The sequence below is a fragment of the Musca domestica genome, unplaced genomic scaffold (assembly GCF_030504385.1).
Source record: "Musca domestica strain aabys unplaced genomic scaffold, Musca_domestica.polishedcontigs.V.1.1 15, whole genome shotgun sequence".
NCBI classification, from domain to species: Eukaryota; Metazoa; Arthropoda; class Insecta; order Diptera; family Muscidae; genus Musca; species Musca domestica.
In genome coordinates, this window is record NW_026712207.1 from 5184137 (window position 1) to 5201396 (window position 17260).

At 34.6% G+C, this 17260-nt stretch overlaps 2 protein-coding genes across 2 annotated transcripts; both read left to right on the forward strand.

The window, feature by feature from the left end:
• Positions 1 to 5612: 5612 nt before the first annotated feature.
• Positions 5613 to 6270, forward strand: LOC101888919 (larval cuticle protein 65Ag1). The gene is made up of 2 exons (XM_005174890.4): positions 5613 to 5802; positions 5867 to 6270. The coding sequence occupies exons 1-2, from the start codon at positions 5678 to 5680 to the stop codon at positions 6060 to 6062; spliced, it is 321 nt and encodes a 106-aa protein (XP_005174947.1). The 5' UTR covers positions 5613 to 5677; the 3' UTR covers positions 6063 to 6270.
• A 7143-nt stretch (positions 6271 to 13413) lies between these two features.
• LOC101888740 (larval cuticle protein 65Ab1) lies at positions 13414 to 13875 on the forward strand. Its single transcript, XM_005174889.4, has one exon. The coding sequence runs from the start codon at positions 13489 to 13491 to the stop codon at positions 13795 to 13797; it is 309 nt and encodes a 102-aa protein (XP_005174946.1). The 5' UTR covers positions 13414 to 13488; the 3' UTR covers positions 13798 to 13875.
• The last annotated feature ends 3385 nt before the right edge of the window (positions 13876 to 17260 follow it).

The following is a 17260-nucleotide window of genomic DNA, read 5'->3' on the forward strand; positions in this document are numbered from 1 at the left end:
AATGACAAACTTAATATACCCTCCATACTATGTTGTAAGGTATAAAAATCTATAATTGTTGCTACAAAAAAAAAAACATTATAGTAGGTTTTAAGAAAATTCATCATTTTTGGTCTTTGTTCTGAAATTCCCCCGAAAAAATCATCAAAAGAAAGGCCCTAAAAATAATAAAAATCCTAAATTACCCGATCCGATTAGTCTTTAAAAATATTCAAAAAAATTCTTTAAAAAAATAAGGCTTATTGGCCTAAACGTCCTGGGAAAATTGCTTTGAAAGATCTACGATTTTTGATGTGATGAGGTAGTGCAGTTTATTTTGTGTGTTTTTTTCTGGCCCAATCTTAATTAAGTTGTAGACGAACAAGAAAATTCTTAACATTGTGCTGTCAAATCTGTGTTATAATATGACGCCCTGTGCCACCAATACATACAACCACACATACATACATACATACATACATACAGCTTTTTATAAATAACTTTTTCGGTTGACTTTGACAGCAAAAACAAATACGATTTATTATCTTATTTAGTTTGTTTGTTTTCGATTTTTTTTGGTATCTCATATTTTTTTTGTTTAATTAATTAAGTACTTGTTGTTTTACAAGTTTTATGCAAAAACAATAACAAAAACAAACACATGGCTCTTCTCAAATCGGATTTGGTTAAATACCATCTATACAATGCCACACATTTATATTGGACTATTGTTTATGTTTTATTAGTTTAATATTATTAAAATAATGAGTTTTTTTCTCTCGAGTTTTGGTGGCACCATTTTTTATGGTCATATATAATTTTTTTCTGAGTTTTGATTTTAAATTTTTTGCATATGTCTTCAGGGCCTCCGTAAGTGGGCTTTCAATTAACTGAGATAATGATTGATTTGTTGTAGGACGGCTCACCACGCACACGTTTTATCGCTTTAAATTATGTGTCTGTAGTTAGGCAAATGTTGGCGGCGACGATGACACTATCAGCTGTTAATTTCAGAAGTTCAAATGCAGTTCAGTTCAGCGGGCCCATGGATTTGTGGTAGCACGAGACCACCACTTTTTTTAAAGGCCATTAACTTGCACTGACTCATAACACTTAGCCCAAACCAATCAACCATTAATGGAATTGATGGTTTAACATAAATACCCAAATAAATGGCATTTGAAAATGTAACTGTGTGTGTGTGTTATGTTTGAAAATGAAAATTTTGAAAATTATGTGGATTTTGTCTTACTTTCCGTTAATCAGGTTACAATTGTTTGGCTAATTGTCATTACAAAAAAAAGGAGTCATATCTGGAAGTGGCAATTTTTAATGGACCCTAATTGAGGCATGAAACTAAATCGATGAAAATCGGTGTTAAATGTTACCTGTAGGAATAATCTTAAAAAAATCCAAAATTATTTGACAACATAACAATTCTGAAATATTCTTAAAAAATTCACAATTACTTGTCGTAAGGTCCTTTAGAAAAATTCTTAAAAATTTCATAATTATTTCTCCTAAATTCCCGTTGAAAAAATGTTTAACACATCCGTGAGCATTTGTTTTAAAATCCTTCAGAAAAATTTTTAAAAATTCTTTAAAATCTTTAAAAATTCCAAAATTACTTGTCCTAGAGCCCTTTAAAAAATTCTTAAAAAATCCATAATTATTTATTTTAAATTTCTTTAGAAAAAACTTTTGACACATCCATTAACATTTGTCCTAAAATCCTTTAGAAAAACTCTTAAAAAATTATTATTTATTTATTATTTGCCCTTAAGTCCTTTAGAAGAATTTGTTACAAAATCCAGGACTCTTTGTCCTAAATTTCTTTTAATTAAAATCAAGACTATTCGACTATATAACAATTTTTAAAAATGCTTGAAAAAATACTTAACTTCTTTCCCTAAAGTCCTTTAGAAAAATTCTTAAAAAAAATCCATAATTATTTATTTTAAATTTCTTTAGAAGGAAATGTTTAATACATCCATGAGCATTTGACCTAGAATTATTTAGAAAAATTCTTAAAAAAAATTACGATCATTTGTCCTAGAGTCCTTTAGAAGAATTAATTACAAAATCCAAGAATATTTATCCTAAGGTCCTTTAGGAAAAAACTTTAAAAAGTTTAAGGCTATTCGATTATATAACAATTTTAAAAAATTCTAGAAAAAATCCTCAATTACTTGTCCTAAAGTCATTTAGAAAAATTCTTTAAAAAGTCCACGATTATTTAGGCCAAAGTCATTTAGAAAAATTAATTACAAAATCCACTATCAGTTGTCCTAAGTTCCTTTCAAAATATCCTTTAAAATTCCACAACAACTCATATAAAATTTTGAAATAATTCTTAAAAAAAATCCACGATTGCTGGTCAGAAAATTCTTTAGAAAAAATCGTAAAAAATACAATTACATCTCCTAAAGTCCTTTGGAAAAATACTTTAAAAATCCAGGACTGCTTCGTTAAATGTCCTTTAGAAATATTCTTGAATATTCCACCGTTATTTTTTTTCAAAGTCCTTCAGAAAATTCCCGAGAATTTTTTTTAATTTCCACGACTGTTCTTCTAAAAATCCTTTAGAATCGAGGAAAATCGGTGTTAAATATTACCAAACCGAACTTTCTATGCCCTCTATTAGAAAAATTAATTACAAAATCCACAATTACTTGTCCTGAAGTCCTTAAGAAAAATTATTTAAAAAGTCCACGATTATTTAGCCCAAAGTCCGTTAGAAAAAAATTTAAAAATCCACTATCTGTTATCCTAAATTCCTTTGGAAATATCTTTTAAAAAACCACAATAACCCGTATAAAAACTTGAAATAATTTTGTTAAAAAATCCACGATTGTTGGTCAGAAAGTCCTTTAGAAAAAAATGCAATTACTTGTCCTAAAATCCTTTGGAATAAAAATTGTAAAAAATACAAAATTGATCGAATTTCCCTTAGAAATATTCTTAAAATGGTTATTTGTCCCAAAGTCCTTGACAAATTCTTTAATATATCCATCTGTTCTGTTGGTCTGAAAGTCCTTTAGAATTCTTAGAATATCCCTAAAATTTGGAACTTGGATAGATATATTTAAAACGATAACCAGCATTTTTTTAAAGAAATTTTCTAAAGGACTTTCAGGGCATCAATCGTGGATTTTTTAAAGAAATTTTCTGAAGGACTTTCAGACCATCAATCGTGGATTTTGTAAAAAAAAAAATCAAAGGTCTTTAAGACAATCAATTGTGGATTTTTTTAAGAAATCATGGATTGTTAGACCATCAATCGTCGATTTTTTAAGAAATTTTCTAATAGACTTTCAGACCATCAATGGTCGATTTTTTAAAGAAATTTTCTAATAGACTTTCAGACCATCAATCGTCGATTTTTTTAAGAAATTTTCTAAAGGACTTTCAGACCATCAATCGGCGGTTTTATAAAGAAATCTTCTAAAGGACTCTTAGATCAACAATCGTGGATTTTTTAAAAACCTTTTCTAAAGGACTTTTAGACACACAATCGTGGATTTTTTTAAAGATATTTTCTAAAGGACTTTTAGACCTACAATCATGGATTTATAAAAGAAATTTTCTGAAGTACGGCAGAACAAATAATCGTTGACTTTTTAAAGCATTTTTTAAAAAAACTTTCAGACCATCAACCGTCGATTTTTTAAAGAAATTTTCTAAAGGACTTTCAGACCATTCAACGTAGATTTTTTAAACAATTTTTCTAAAGGATTTTAGGACAAGAGAACAAACAGGACAGGAACAGAACTAAAGAACAAAAGACTGTTTAATTTTAAATGAACTTTTTATAAAGGATTTTAGGAGAAATAATCCTTAGTTTTTTTTTTTTTTAATTTTTCGAAGGTCTCTTATACTAACGGCTTTAGGACAAATAATCGTGTATGTTTTTAAAGATTTTTTTTTAATTTTAATTTAGTTTTAATTTAGATTTTAATTTAGTTTTAATAGTTCGGCCGGGCCGATCTTTGAATACCCTCCACTACTTGGAAAGATTTTGGCAATTAAAAAAAAAAATCCGTTAAAAATTTTGTTAAAATGTTAAAAATAAGAAATATAGTCGTTATATTAGGGTCTATACGAAGACGTGGCCCTACATAGGCAACTTTTGTCATAAACCATTACAATATTCAAAAGCGAAATTTGAATAAAGAATTCGTTGATTAATGTAGCTAAAATCATCAAAATTCCGAATATAGAGAGGTACCGTTATATGGGGGTATACGAAGACGTGGACCTGCACATACAATTTTCTGTCTTTGGCTATAGTATTCGTTACGAACTTCAAACACCAAAATTGAATCAATTCCGGTGAATAATGTCGCTATAATCATTAAAATACCGAATATCGGAAGGTACCGTTATATGGGGACTATACGAAGACGTGGACTTGCATAGACAATTTTCTAGCATAGGCTGTAGTACCCATTGCGAACTTCAAATACCAAATTTGAAACATTTCCGGTGAATAATGTCGCTTAAATCACCAAAATACCGAATATCGGGAGGTACCATTATATGGGGGCTATACAAAAACGTGGACCTACATCACACATTTTTAATACAAAAGTCCTGCATAATACACATAATACACATTTGAGTAAAAATTTACTAATCTAATTCATTTCGTTCGGAAACTAGAGTGATTTCCACAAGACGGATAGACGGACAGACATCGTTAAAGAAAGACCTCAGAATAATTTATGGACCACCTAAGTGGTCTTCCATCCCTGAAAACCATGGCAGTATTGTTTCCAGAGAGACCAAATATCTCTAGAAGAATTCTGTTTGGAGAATACTTCATTTGCAGTCTATCCTTTAAAGACCTTGACATTTCTAGGATTTTGACAAATTTATGATGTATGTATCCTTCCCATTGTTGTGGTATTCTCCAAAAATTTGGCTGATGATTTATCCACAATCGTTTGATAAATTCGTATCGTATGCAAATGATCAATCCATCTCTTTATCTTTCTCTATGAGTTTCGCTATCAAACCATTATCCATAGACCATAACCCTAATGACAGTCGGAACAATAGATTATCCAAAACAAATTATATTTCCTTAAACAACTTTTGTCGCTTTTTTGAGAGAATCGAGATTTTTTGGCCAAAATTATTTTTTACGACTCGTCTCAACCTCTCCCCCCGGTCAAACTTCCAGTCGCTGTACGTACGTAATTTGTACAGAAATAAAAATAGCTGCTAGAAAACCAGATAAGTAGATAAATAATAATAGAAATAGAAAAATAGTAAATGAAAACGAAAACGAAGCGTAGAGGAAGATTATCAGATGTCAGATTAACAATATAATTTTGACAAAGTGTAATTATGAACATGCTGATGATGCTGATGATAAATATCTTTTTTGCTTCTACCGCTCCAAAAAAATAAAAACAAAATATTAAAGATTTTCGGGTCGGGGAGAAATACCGAACAAACTGAGAAAAAAAAAACTGAGACAGCAGAAAAAAACCTGAGACGTTGTGAAGAAAGACTCTTTATTTTTTGTCAGATGACTAAAGCCAGCTTGTTTTCGGAGTCTCGGAGCTACAATACTACTGGATGTAGCAGCAAAAATCACTATAAAAATGAGAAGAATCTTCGGAATAGACATCATAAAACTTACAACGTTCTTTGTGAATACAACAACTCTTAGATCGAAAAATCGCCTAAAATGAAATTCATCATTGTTTTCGCCGCTCTCTTTGCCGTTGCCTTGGCTGCCCCCGCTCAGGATTACGCCAATGCCGAGGTTTTGCGTTTGGAGTCGGATGTCAGACCAGAGGGTTATAACTTTGCGTGAGTGTCCCGAGAGAGGTGTTTTTTGAAAAATTTTCTCATAATTTTTCATTTTCCCAAACAGCTTGGAAACCAGCGATGGCAAGACCCACCAAGAAGAGGGTTCCTTGAAGAATGTCGGATCCGAAGATGAAGCCATTGTTGTTCGTGGCTCCTACTCCTTCGTTGCCGATGATGGCCAGACCTACACCGTCAACTATATTGCCGATGAAAACGGTTTCCAACCCGAAGGTGCCCATTTGCCCAACACTGCCCACTAAAAGCGGATATTGGATATAATGTGACCCCCAAACTGTAGAAAAGAAAAAAACCAAACCTAGTGATAAACAAGAGCTGTTTAAAATCCTTCCCAAAAAAAAAAAAAAAAAATAAATAAAAAAATATGAAAAAAATACAAAGAAAACATGTTATAGTATTAGTTTGCAAATAAAGGCATCAAATGTTGTAAAATCACAAAAGAATGAAAAATTGTGTGGTTGTTGTGTTTCAAACATAAATGTTTGTTGTGATTTGCAGGAAGAATTGAAAAATTAAGTGTTAAAGAGAAAACTCTTTTGGTGATGGCAATTTCAACTTAGAAAAAAAGCCTCCATATAACATTTAAGGAGGTAATGGAGCCCCAGCCAAAAAAAAAAAAAAAATAATAAAATAAAAAAAAATTAAGACATATCTGCCACTTTCAATATTATTATGCAGCTGAAATTTGGGAGCCGCATGAGCCGAATAAGCCATTACAAGGTAATGTAAACAGACCTTAAGGTATGATACATAGGCAGCAAGCCATCATAATATTGCATGTAAATATCAAAGGATAAGGGAAAACGACGGAAGGATATCAAGATTAGATCGAGTTCGGAGATGGGCAATATCGGTCCATTCCTTCTGGTACCACCCCCACAAAAGGTAAAAATATAGAAAGACAATATTTTACTGCACAGAAAGAGAAATGATAATCCGATTTTGCTTCAAATTTTGATTTTCAAAGTTATGTTTCCATCAGTGCTAAATCTGGTGCGAAAAAGGACATTATTGGTCTACTCCATCAAATACCTCCCCCACAAAGGGACCAGATTTGGAATAATTATAAATCTTATAAAATATCATGTAAGAGTCCGATTGTCATTGATGAAGATGGAATATATCGGTCCAGTTCTTTTGGTACCTTCTTCACAACGGGTCAACATTTTGAATATCCATGAAGCTTCTAAAACGCGAAATTCACCTCCTATTTCATTTACCTTAAAATTTTAGCTTCATACCAACAGTCCGTGTTAGGCATTTTTAATGCACAAAATGTATGGTCGTTTACACAAAGTGATAAGTATGGTCGTTTACACAAAGTGATGTATTTGAAACTATGGTCGTTTACACAAAGTGATGTTTTGGAAAGTATGGTCGTTTTCACAAAGTGATAAGTATGGTCGTTTGCACAAAGTGATATTTTGGAAAGTATGGTCGTTTGCACAAAGTGATAAGTATGGTCGTTTACACAACGTGATAAGTATGGTCGTTTGCACAAAGTGATATTTTGGAAAGTATGGTCGTTTACACAAAGTGATAAGCATGGTCGTTTACACTAAGTGATAAGTATGCGTTTACACAAAGTGATGTATTTGAAAGTATGGTCGTTCGCACAAAGTGATGTATTTGAAAGTATGGTCATTCGCACAAAGTGATTTTTTGGAAAGTATGGTCGTTCGCACAAAGTGATGATTTGGAAAGTATGATCGTTTGCACAAAGTGATAAGTATGGTCGTTTACACAAAGTGATAAGTATGGTCGTTTACACAAAGTGATGTTTTGGAAAATATGGTCGTTTGCACAAAGTGATAAGTATGGTCGTTTGATGTTTTGGAAAGTATGGTCGTTTGCACAAAGTGATAAGTATGGTCGTTTGCACAAAGTGATGTTTTGAAAAGTATGGTCGTTTACACAAAGTGATAAGTATGGTCGTTTGATGTTTGGAAAGTATGGTCGTTTGTTTTGGAAAGTATGGTCGTTTGCACAAAGTGATAAGTATGGTCGTTTGCACAAAGTGAGGTTTTGGAAAGTATGGTATGGCCGTTTACACAAAGTGATAAGTATGGTCGTTTGCACAAAGTGATAAGTATGGTCGTTTGCACAAAGTGATATTTTGGAAAGTATGGTCGTTTGCGCAAAGTGATTTTGACAATTTTTTTTTTTTTTTTTTTCAAAACTTTATACATCTTCTACAAATGTTCAGACTTTCATGGTTATATATACATTATTCAAAGCCACCACCAGACCTTAACACTAGATGCGAAAAAAGACCTCAATAATTAATTTTGGGATTCCCTCTCTATCCCTTCATCGAAAACCCAATTTGGTATCAATTAGTACTTTTTGAACATTTTTTGTAAATAGTTTAAAAACCACCTCCATATCTTAACCACAGACACCAACAGTAACCTTAATATCAAATTACAAAATTTCGGCTCAATATATTTACCCAATACCAAATTTAGTAACATTTAGTACTTTTTTGTCCAATTATAGTACACAATTCCAAAAGCATCGCCATATCTCACTAACTCAATGCCGAAATTGGGGATTCCAGACCGACCTATCCCTTCATCCAATACCAGTATTAGTTCGTTTCGTACAAACAAATACGCATTTCCAAACCACAGCCAAATCTCAAACACAGATCTGTGATTTCTGAATTTTATATCTGTCTCTTCACCCAATACCAAATGTAGTACCATTCAGTACTTTTCGTACAATTGAATTACCCATTTCCGCAATCACTTTCATATGTCCAGTCTACACATGAATGGACCGCAATACAAAATTTCAAAATTCTACCTTAATCCGTTCAACCTAAACTAAATTGTTCCACACTTAGCACATTTATTAAGATGAAAAATAACGGACTTTTAGAATAATTTTTTCAAAGGATTTTCTGGCCATCAATCGCGGAATTTTCAAATATTTTTTTCGAAGAACTTTCTGATAATTTTTCTTAGGAAGTGTGGACGAAAAACCTTGGATTTTTAAAATTATATTTTCGAAGGGCTTTCTGAGTATCAATCGAGGATTAATAATTAATTTTTTCTTACGATTTGTGGATGAAAATTTTCGAATCTTTTGAATTATTTTTTTCAAAGGTCTTTCTGAGCTTTAATCGTGGATTTTTAATTGTTTTTTTTTCTATGGACTTGGGAACGGAATATCTTGGACTTTTTAAATTATTTTTTCAAAGGACTTTTTGAGCATCAATCGTGACTTTTTATTAAGTTTTTTATACCCTCCACCATTCTATGGAGGGTATATTAACTTTGTTATTCCGTTTGTAACTCCTCGAAATATTTATAATAGACCCTACAAAGTTTATATATTCTGGATCAGCGTAAAATTCTAAGACGATCTAGCGATGTCCGTCTGTCTGTTGTAATCACGCTATCTTTTGAACGAATTGAGATAGACGTCGAAAATATTGTACACATGCATAGTTTACTAGGCAGGTTAAGTTCGTAAATGGACCATGTCGGTCCACGTTTTCGTATAGTCCCCATATAACGGTACCTCCCAATATTCGGTATTTTCATGATTTCAGCGACGTTATTTACCGGAATCATTTCACATTTCGTATTTGAAGTTCGTTATGGGTACTACAGCCAATGACAAACATGTTTTTATGCAGGTCCACGTCTTCGTATAGCCCCCATATAACGGTACCTCCCGATATTCGGTATTTTGATAATTTCAGCAACATTAATCACCGGAATCGTTTCAAATTTCATATTGGGAGATCTTAATGGTAACTACAACCAATGGAAAATAATTTCGTATGCAGGTCCACGTTTTCATATAGCCCCCGTATGACGGCACCTCCCAATACTCGTGAGGAAAAATACCGATACTATATATCGGTACCTCCCTGTATGCGGTATTTTGATGATTTAAACTACACCGTTTCCAGGTTCGTATTTGAATATTGTAGCGGCCTATGATAAAAGCTACCTATGCAGATCCACGTCTTCGTATAGAATCCATTATAACGATTTTAACAGAATTTTTAACGGATTTTATTTCTTTGGAAATTTCAAAATTCGTCTAAATGGTGGAGGGTATTCAAAGTTCCCGAATACTTGCTGCTTTTTTGCTTGTTGTTAACGTGTTGTCCCAGTTAAATGGTAATCCCGCTACACCTTGCAATTATTACCCTATCCTCACGAAAAAAATACGGATAATGCGGTTGCTCTACAGGCCGGAATTATGCATGGAGCTAAAATTTAGGGCAGAGCAGAGACCTACCGGTCTAGAAGAAATAACTTTTATGTAAAAAAAAATACGTCAAATTCGAATATTTTTAATTTTAGCAAAGTCAAAAGCTCGCGACCTCGGTAGTTGCCTGACCGTTACATTGATGCTCATATCCAAGATAACGCATATATAACAAACAACATACAATCTCATATATGTTAGCAAGACCCTCAAAAACCTAAAGAGCAGCTGGAGGGATTTTGAGAATTTCAGATTTTCTTTTAACAAGATTATGATTTCAATTATAATTTAAAGTTCAAAGGACTAAATATGCCGAAGCATTTGTATCTTTTAAATTCGGACTTGTATTGCCCATTTGGTGCAAAATTAACTTGAAATCAAATAAATATATATATGGGAGCTATATCCACATCTGACCCGATCTCGATAAAATTTGTCAAAGATATTTCTGAACTGTATTTCATATATTTCCCTGAACATCGTTGTTACGGAGTGCATATTACGGCTGTGGGTAACAAATACAACAAATAGGATGAACAGTATATATGGGAGATATAGCTATATCTGAACCGATCTTCACCAAATTTGACATACTAGCTTCTAGACTCAATTCGGTCTTAAGTGGCAAATTCCATCCCATTTGGGCAAATATTAGACATTTGGTGTACAATAAAAAAGTAAATCGGACGAAGTTATATGTGGAAGCTATATCCAAATCTGAACCGATCTCGATAAAATTTAGCAAAGGTATTTCTGAGCTGCATTTGATATATTTCCCCAAATATTGTTGTTACAGAGTGCATATTACGGCTGCGGAGGACAAAAATAACAAATCGTATGAACAATATATATGGTAGCTACAGCTATATCTGAACCGATTTCGATCAAATTTGGCATACTTATTTTCAGGCCAAATTTGGTTGTCAGTGCAAAATTCCATACTATTCGGGCTGATATTACACGTTTGGTGCATAATTAAAGGCAAATCGGACGAAGATATATATGGGAGCTATATCTTAATTTTTACCGATTATATCCAATTTCAATAAGGTTCGTCCTTGGGCCAAACAAATGTTGTTTGCAAAATTTATTCTCAATCGGATAATATATGCGACCTGCATTTTGTTCACAAGAATACATGGACAGACGGACGGACGTACGGGCAGACGGACGGACGGACAGACGGACGGACATGCATAAATCGACTCAGAATGTGATTCTATGCAGATCATCAAAAGGAACTATGGGTCTATCTCGTTTCCTTCTGCCTGTTACAAACAAATGCACAAAGACATAATACCCTGACCACCTTGTGGTGTAGGGTATAAATACGTCAATTTCGAATATTTTTGATTTTAGCAAAATCAAAAGCTCATGAACAGCTCACTACCGACCATTACTTTGATGCCTGACATCCAAGATATCGCTAGTATAGCAAACTATATACCATCTCTTATATCAAAGGAGGGGATGTTGGTTAGACCCCTTATAATTTAAAAGCGGCCGAAGGGATTTTGAGAATTTTCAGATTTTTTCAGAATTTTTCCAGAATTGTCTTTAAACCAGAAAATAATAAAATCTTAAAAATTAACTTAAAAAGATGCTAACAAAAATGTGAATATTTTTGTGATATTTTTTTTATAATTTGTCAGATTTTTGAGATTTTTTAAATTTGACTTTCAATATTGAATTTTATATTTTGTAAATTTTTTTCTATCCTCCACCTTGGAAAGGAGGGTGTATTAACTTTGTCATTCCGTTTGTAACATCCTCAAATATTCGTCATAGACCCCATAAAGTATAAATATTCTTAATCAGCATAAAATTCTAAGTCGATTTAACGATGTCCGTCTGTCCGTCTGTCTGTCTGTCTGTTGAAATCACGATACAGCCCACATTATTTGACGTAGAGCGCCAAAATTTAGCAGAGCTATTTGTATTGTGTCTAGGATGGTTGGTATTGAAAATGAGATATATCGGTCTACGTTCTGGTATAGTCCCCATGTAATGGTACCTCCCGATATTCGGTATTTTGATTATTTATGCCACATTTTTTCACGGATTTGTCTGAAAATTGGTACTTGTAGGTCATAATGGGTCCCTGTGAGTGTGGCAAAACATTGCATGTATGGGTCCACGTTTTGGTATAGTACCTCCAGATATTCGGTATTTTGATGGTTTTTGCCACATTTTTTCACTGATTTGTCTAAAACTTGGTGTTTGTGGGTTATTTCGTGTGGCGGAACATTGTATGTATAGGTCCACGTGTTTATATAGTCCCCATATAACGGTACCTCCCAATATTCGGTATTTTGATGATTTTTGACACATTTTTTTCCAGAATTACTCTGAAAATTGGTAGTTGTAGATCATAATGGGTCCCAGTTCGTGTTGCGAGTCATTGTAGTTATAGGTCCACGTTTTGGTATAGCCCCCATAAAACGGTACCTCCAGACATTTGGTAATTTGATGATTTTTGCCACATTTATTCACGGATTTGTCTGAAAATTGGTATTTGTAGATATAATGGGTTCTAGCTCCGTTGGTGAAACATTGTATGTATTGGACCTTGATTTGATATAGCCCCCATATAACGGTACCTCCCGATATTCGGTATTTTGATGGGTTTCGCCACATTTCTTCTAATGTTTCCTTTACCCTAAGGTGGAGGGTAGTAAAAGTTTGGCCCATCCGAACTTAATGTTTTTTTACTTCTTTAAAATTGTAAATTTTATGTCTTGTGGGTGTATTATATTCAGGTTGCAATTATCGTCCGATCACTAAATTTTACACGGAGTTGGGTTAGGTTCCAAATTTAAGCTTTTGGAAATGTACATACCCTTTACACATACGCAGTAATCCTCAGTCCCCTTTGTCAAACCCCTTTTTTAAAGTTTTTTTCTTTTAATATTCAAATAAATTTTTTTTCTTAAACTTCAAAATACATACCTTTTTTCTCCAGAATGTAGTTGATATCCCATCTGTTTGTCGGCAACTAAATCATAAATTCTAGATCTAAACCAAAAAAAAAAAAAATTAAAAAAGGAATTTCAACAATTCTTAAAAAAAAATTCCTTCATTATTCAATTTAATATTTAAAGCCAACATGTTTCTGAATAAATATTGGTATTTAAAAATGAACTCGTTGAACGATTTATTAGTTGACTTATACGAAACATGAAAAAGAGAAGGATGAAAGAATGAAAGAAATGCAAGCAGACAAGAAACGGACGTCATAAACCGGTGCAGAGGCACTACACACAACACTAACGCCCAACACACGCCAATTGAGAAATGCATTTCAATTGAATAACTGACATTTGAAAATGTCATTGGCAGGAGTATAAAATCAGGTAGCATTGAGGGTCTAAACATCAAATTAGTTTTGGACTTTCTACGAACTACATTCGCCAGCAACACCCAACTCAAACCAGCAACATGAAATTCTTCATTGTTTTCGCCGCTCTCTTCGCCATTGCCTTGGCCGCTCCAGGTGGTGATGTTGAAATTGTCAAGCTAGTCAGCGATGTTGGACCCGAAGAATTCAAATTCGAATCTGAAACCTCCGATGGTGCTGCTCACTCTGCCGAAGGTAAACTCAAGGATGTTGGTACCGAACACGAAGCCATCGTTGTCCACGGTTCCTACTCCTGGGTCGATGAGAAGACCGGCGAAAAATTCACCGTTAACTATGTTGCCGATGAGAACGGTTACCAACCCCAAGGTGCCCATTTGCCAGTTGCTTAAATTAAGTGATTGACTAGATTGTGGATTTAAAAACAAAAAAAAGTGTGAAATAAAATATAAAGCATTGCAATTGTATAATCCTTGTTGTTTCCTTAGAGAAGAGGGTAGGACGCAGGGCATTAAAAGAAAATTGTGAAGAAAAAATATTTTCTGAGGAGATTTCAATTACACTGTGCCATAAGGAAAATCCAGTGGATTATGACACAAGAACTTAAAAATTAAAAAAAAAACTGTAATTTTTGTCGGGCCGAATTTTGAATACCCTCCACCATTTGGACCGAATTTTGACAAATTTTCAAAAAAATAAAATCCGTTAAAAAATTCTTTTAAAATTTTTAATATACCGAATGTAGCCGTTATATTAAGGTCTATGCGACGACATGGACCTGCATAGGCAACTTTGGTCATAAGCCATTACAGAATTCAAATGCGAAACTTGAAAAAAATTCGGTGAATAATGTCGATAAAATCATCAAAATACCGAATATAGGGAGGTACCATTATATGGAGGCTATACCTAAACCTGAACCTGCACGGACAATTTTCTGTCTTAGGCTGTGGTATTCATAACGAACTTAAAATACCAAATATTAAACAATTCCGGTAAATAAGATCGCTAAATTCATCAAAGTACCGGATATCGGCAGGTGCGGTATATGGGGGCTATACGAAGGCGTGGACATGCACGGACAATTTTTCTGTCAAAGGCGGTAGTATCCATTACGAACTTCAAATACCAAATATGAAACAATTCCGGTAAATAATGTCGCTAAATTCATTCAAACACGGAATATTGGGAGGTGAGGTATATGGGGGCTATACGAAGGCGTGGACCTACACATATAATTTTCTGTCAGAGGCTGTAGGATGCATTTCGAACTTCAAATACCAAATTTCAATGAATAATGTCGCTGAAATCACCAATATATCGAAAACAGGGAGGTACTATACCAAAACGTGGACCTACATTGCCCATTTTTAATACCAAAAATCCTGCAGACATAATCTACATTAGAGTAAAATTTAATCAACCTACTTCATTTCGTCTGGATGCTAGAGTAATTTCCACAGAAGAATGGACGGACAGGCAGACGGACTTCGCTAAATCGACATCGAATTTTATGCTTCGAGGTGTATATTGTTATATATTACGAGGTGACGTGTGTCGGCGTTTCGCAAAGTAACCTAAATAGAAGGGGAAATTTTCCCTTCTCTTCAATAATTGTTATACCCTACACCACACAGTGATAAGGGTATTATGTCTTTGTACATTTGTTTGTAACATGGAGAAGGAAGCGAGATAGACCCGTAGTTACTTTTGAGGATCTTCATGGAATCATTTTCTGAGATGATTTATACATGCCCGTCCGTCTGACGTCCGTCCATCCGTCCATGTATTTTTGTAAACAAAATGCAGGTAGCATTTATTATGCGATTGAGATGACATTTTCCAAACACTATTTGTTTGGCCCAAGGACGAACCCTATTTGAATTAGTGAGAAACGGTTCAAATTTCAATATAGCTCCCATATATCTTCAACCGATTTAGGGATAATTTTAGCACACAATTATCAATATCAATCCAGAAGACCTAAATGTTTGCACATCCGACCGAATCTCTATCTAGCAGCAAGTACAGGGTGAGATAACTGCAACAAAGTCAAACGCAGTAATTTTTAAATTTTATTAAATTTTATTGAATGAAAGCAAAAAATGTCGAAAATAGCATCAAATTTTAGAATAAGTTTATATTTTTTTGAATTGGTCACCTTTGGCACGAATTATGGCCTTCAAACGGCCAATGAAACCGTCACACGCTGCCTAAATGTTGCTCTGCGGTATCTTGACCCATTCCCAGCGAAGCTCTTGCTTGAGGTGATCGACACTTTGGTATTTTTTAGTGCCAACCTTCCTTTCCAAAATACTCCAGACACAATAGTCCAACCGATTGGTATACGGAGATTTTAGTGGCCATTGTGTCCTGGAAATGAAGCGAGGAACCTCGTTTTGTAACCATTCGTGGGTGACGCGTGCTGAGTTGAGTACGATGATGCTGAGTCCTGTTGGAATGTCCAAGGTCTGCGGCCAAAAGGTTTGCGTGCCCAAGGCTTTAATACAACCTCCAAAATATTTTCGCGATAATATTAGGCATTTATTCTGATGTCACGGTCGGTTAAAACGAGTGGAGAGCGGCCATCGGCAGTAAGGCGGCCCTCACCATCATTGGTGGCCAACCGAATGTGCACTGCAACCAATTTCAGACTACTGTCATTTCTAAGCCACTCGTCCGACAGCTGTTAAAATTATTCCAGTGACAGCTCATTATATTGTTTACAAGGGCGCAAAAGCATTTTGGCGAGATTTTCTAGAAAAAAAGTTATTCGTGATGGAATTTAAGCATGATAGTGTGATTCCTTTATATTTGGCTGGAAAACCACAAGTGGGTATCGTTAGAGCCCTAAAGCATTTAAATGTGAATAAATCCTTTGTGTTTCGTACCATCGCTCGTTACCGTGATACTGGTAGTGTAGGCCGACGTCAAGGAAGTGGACGGAAGAAAACAGCAACATCTGCAGAAATCGTTCGAAAAGTAAAGAAGCGACTTGATCGAAGCACGCGTCGCAGTGGCCGAAAAATGGCTCTTGAGCTGAACATTTCGCAATATTCCATTCGGCAAATATTAAAAATGAGCTCGGGGTTAAGCAATTCAAATTCCACCGCAGAGAGAAAATAGACTCAAAAGAGCTAAAGGGTTGCCTCGCTTGGCCTAAAGTGGTGAACTGCCGAATATGGTTTTTTCGATGAGAACACATTCGTTGTCCAGCAGTTTGTAAACAAATAAAATGATCGTGTTTACTTGCCAAAGAGGTCAGCTGAAAATGTGCACCTTCGGTTGGCCACCAGAAATCAAGCGCTGGCCATGGTGATGGTGTGGGCCGCCATAACAGCCGATGGTCGCTCTCTCGAATAAATGCCGAATATTATCGCGAAAATATTCTAGAGGGTGTATTAAAGCCTTGGGCACGCAAACATTTTGGCCGCAGACATTAGACATTCCAACAGGACTCCAACACTCAGCACGCGCCACCCAGAATGGTCACAAAATGAAGTTCCTCGCTTCATTTCCAGCGCACAATGGCCACCAAAATCTCCGGATACCAATCCGTTGGACTATTGTGTCGGGAGTATTTTGAAAAGCAAGGTTGACAGAACAAAAAACCAAAGTGTCGATCACCTCAAGCAAGCGCTTCGCCGGGAATGGGCCAAAATACGGCAGAGCAACATTCGGACAGCGTGTGACGGTTTCATTGGCCGTTTGAAGGCCATAATTTGTGCCAAAGGTGACCAATTCAAACAAATCTAAACGTATTCTACAATTGGATGCTTTTTCCGACATATTTTACTTTCATTCAATAAAATTTAAAAAATAAATAAAAAAATTATGGCGTTTGACTTTGTTGCA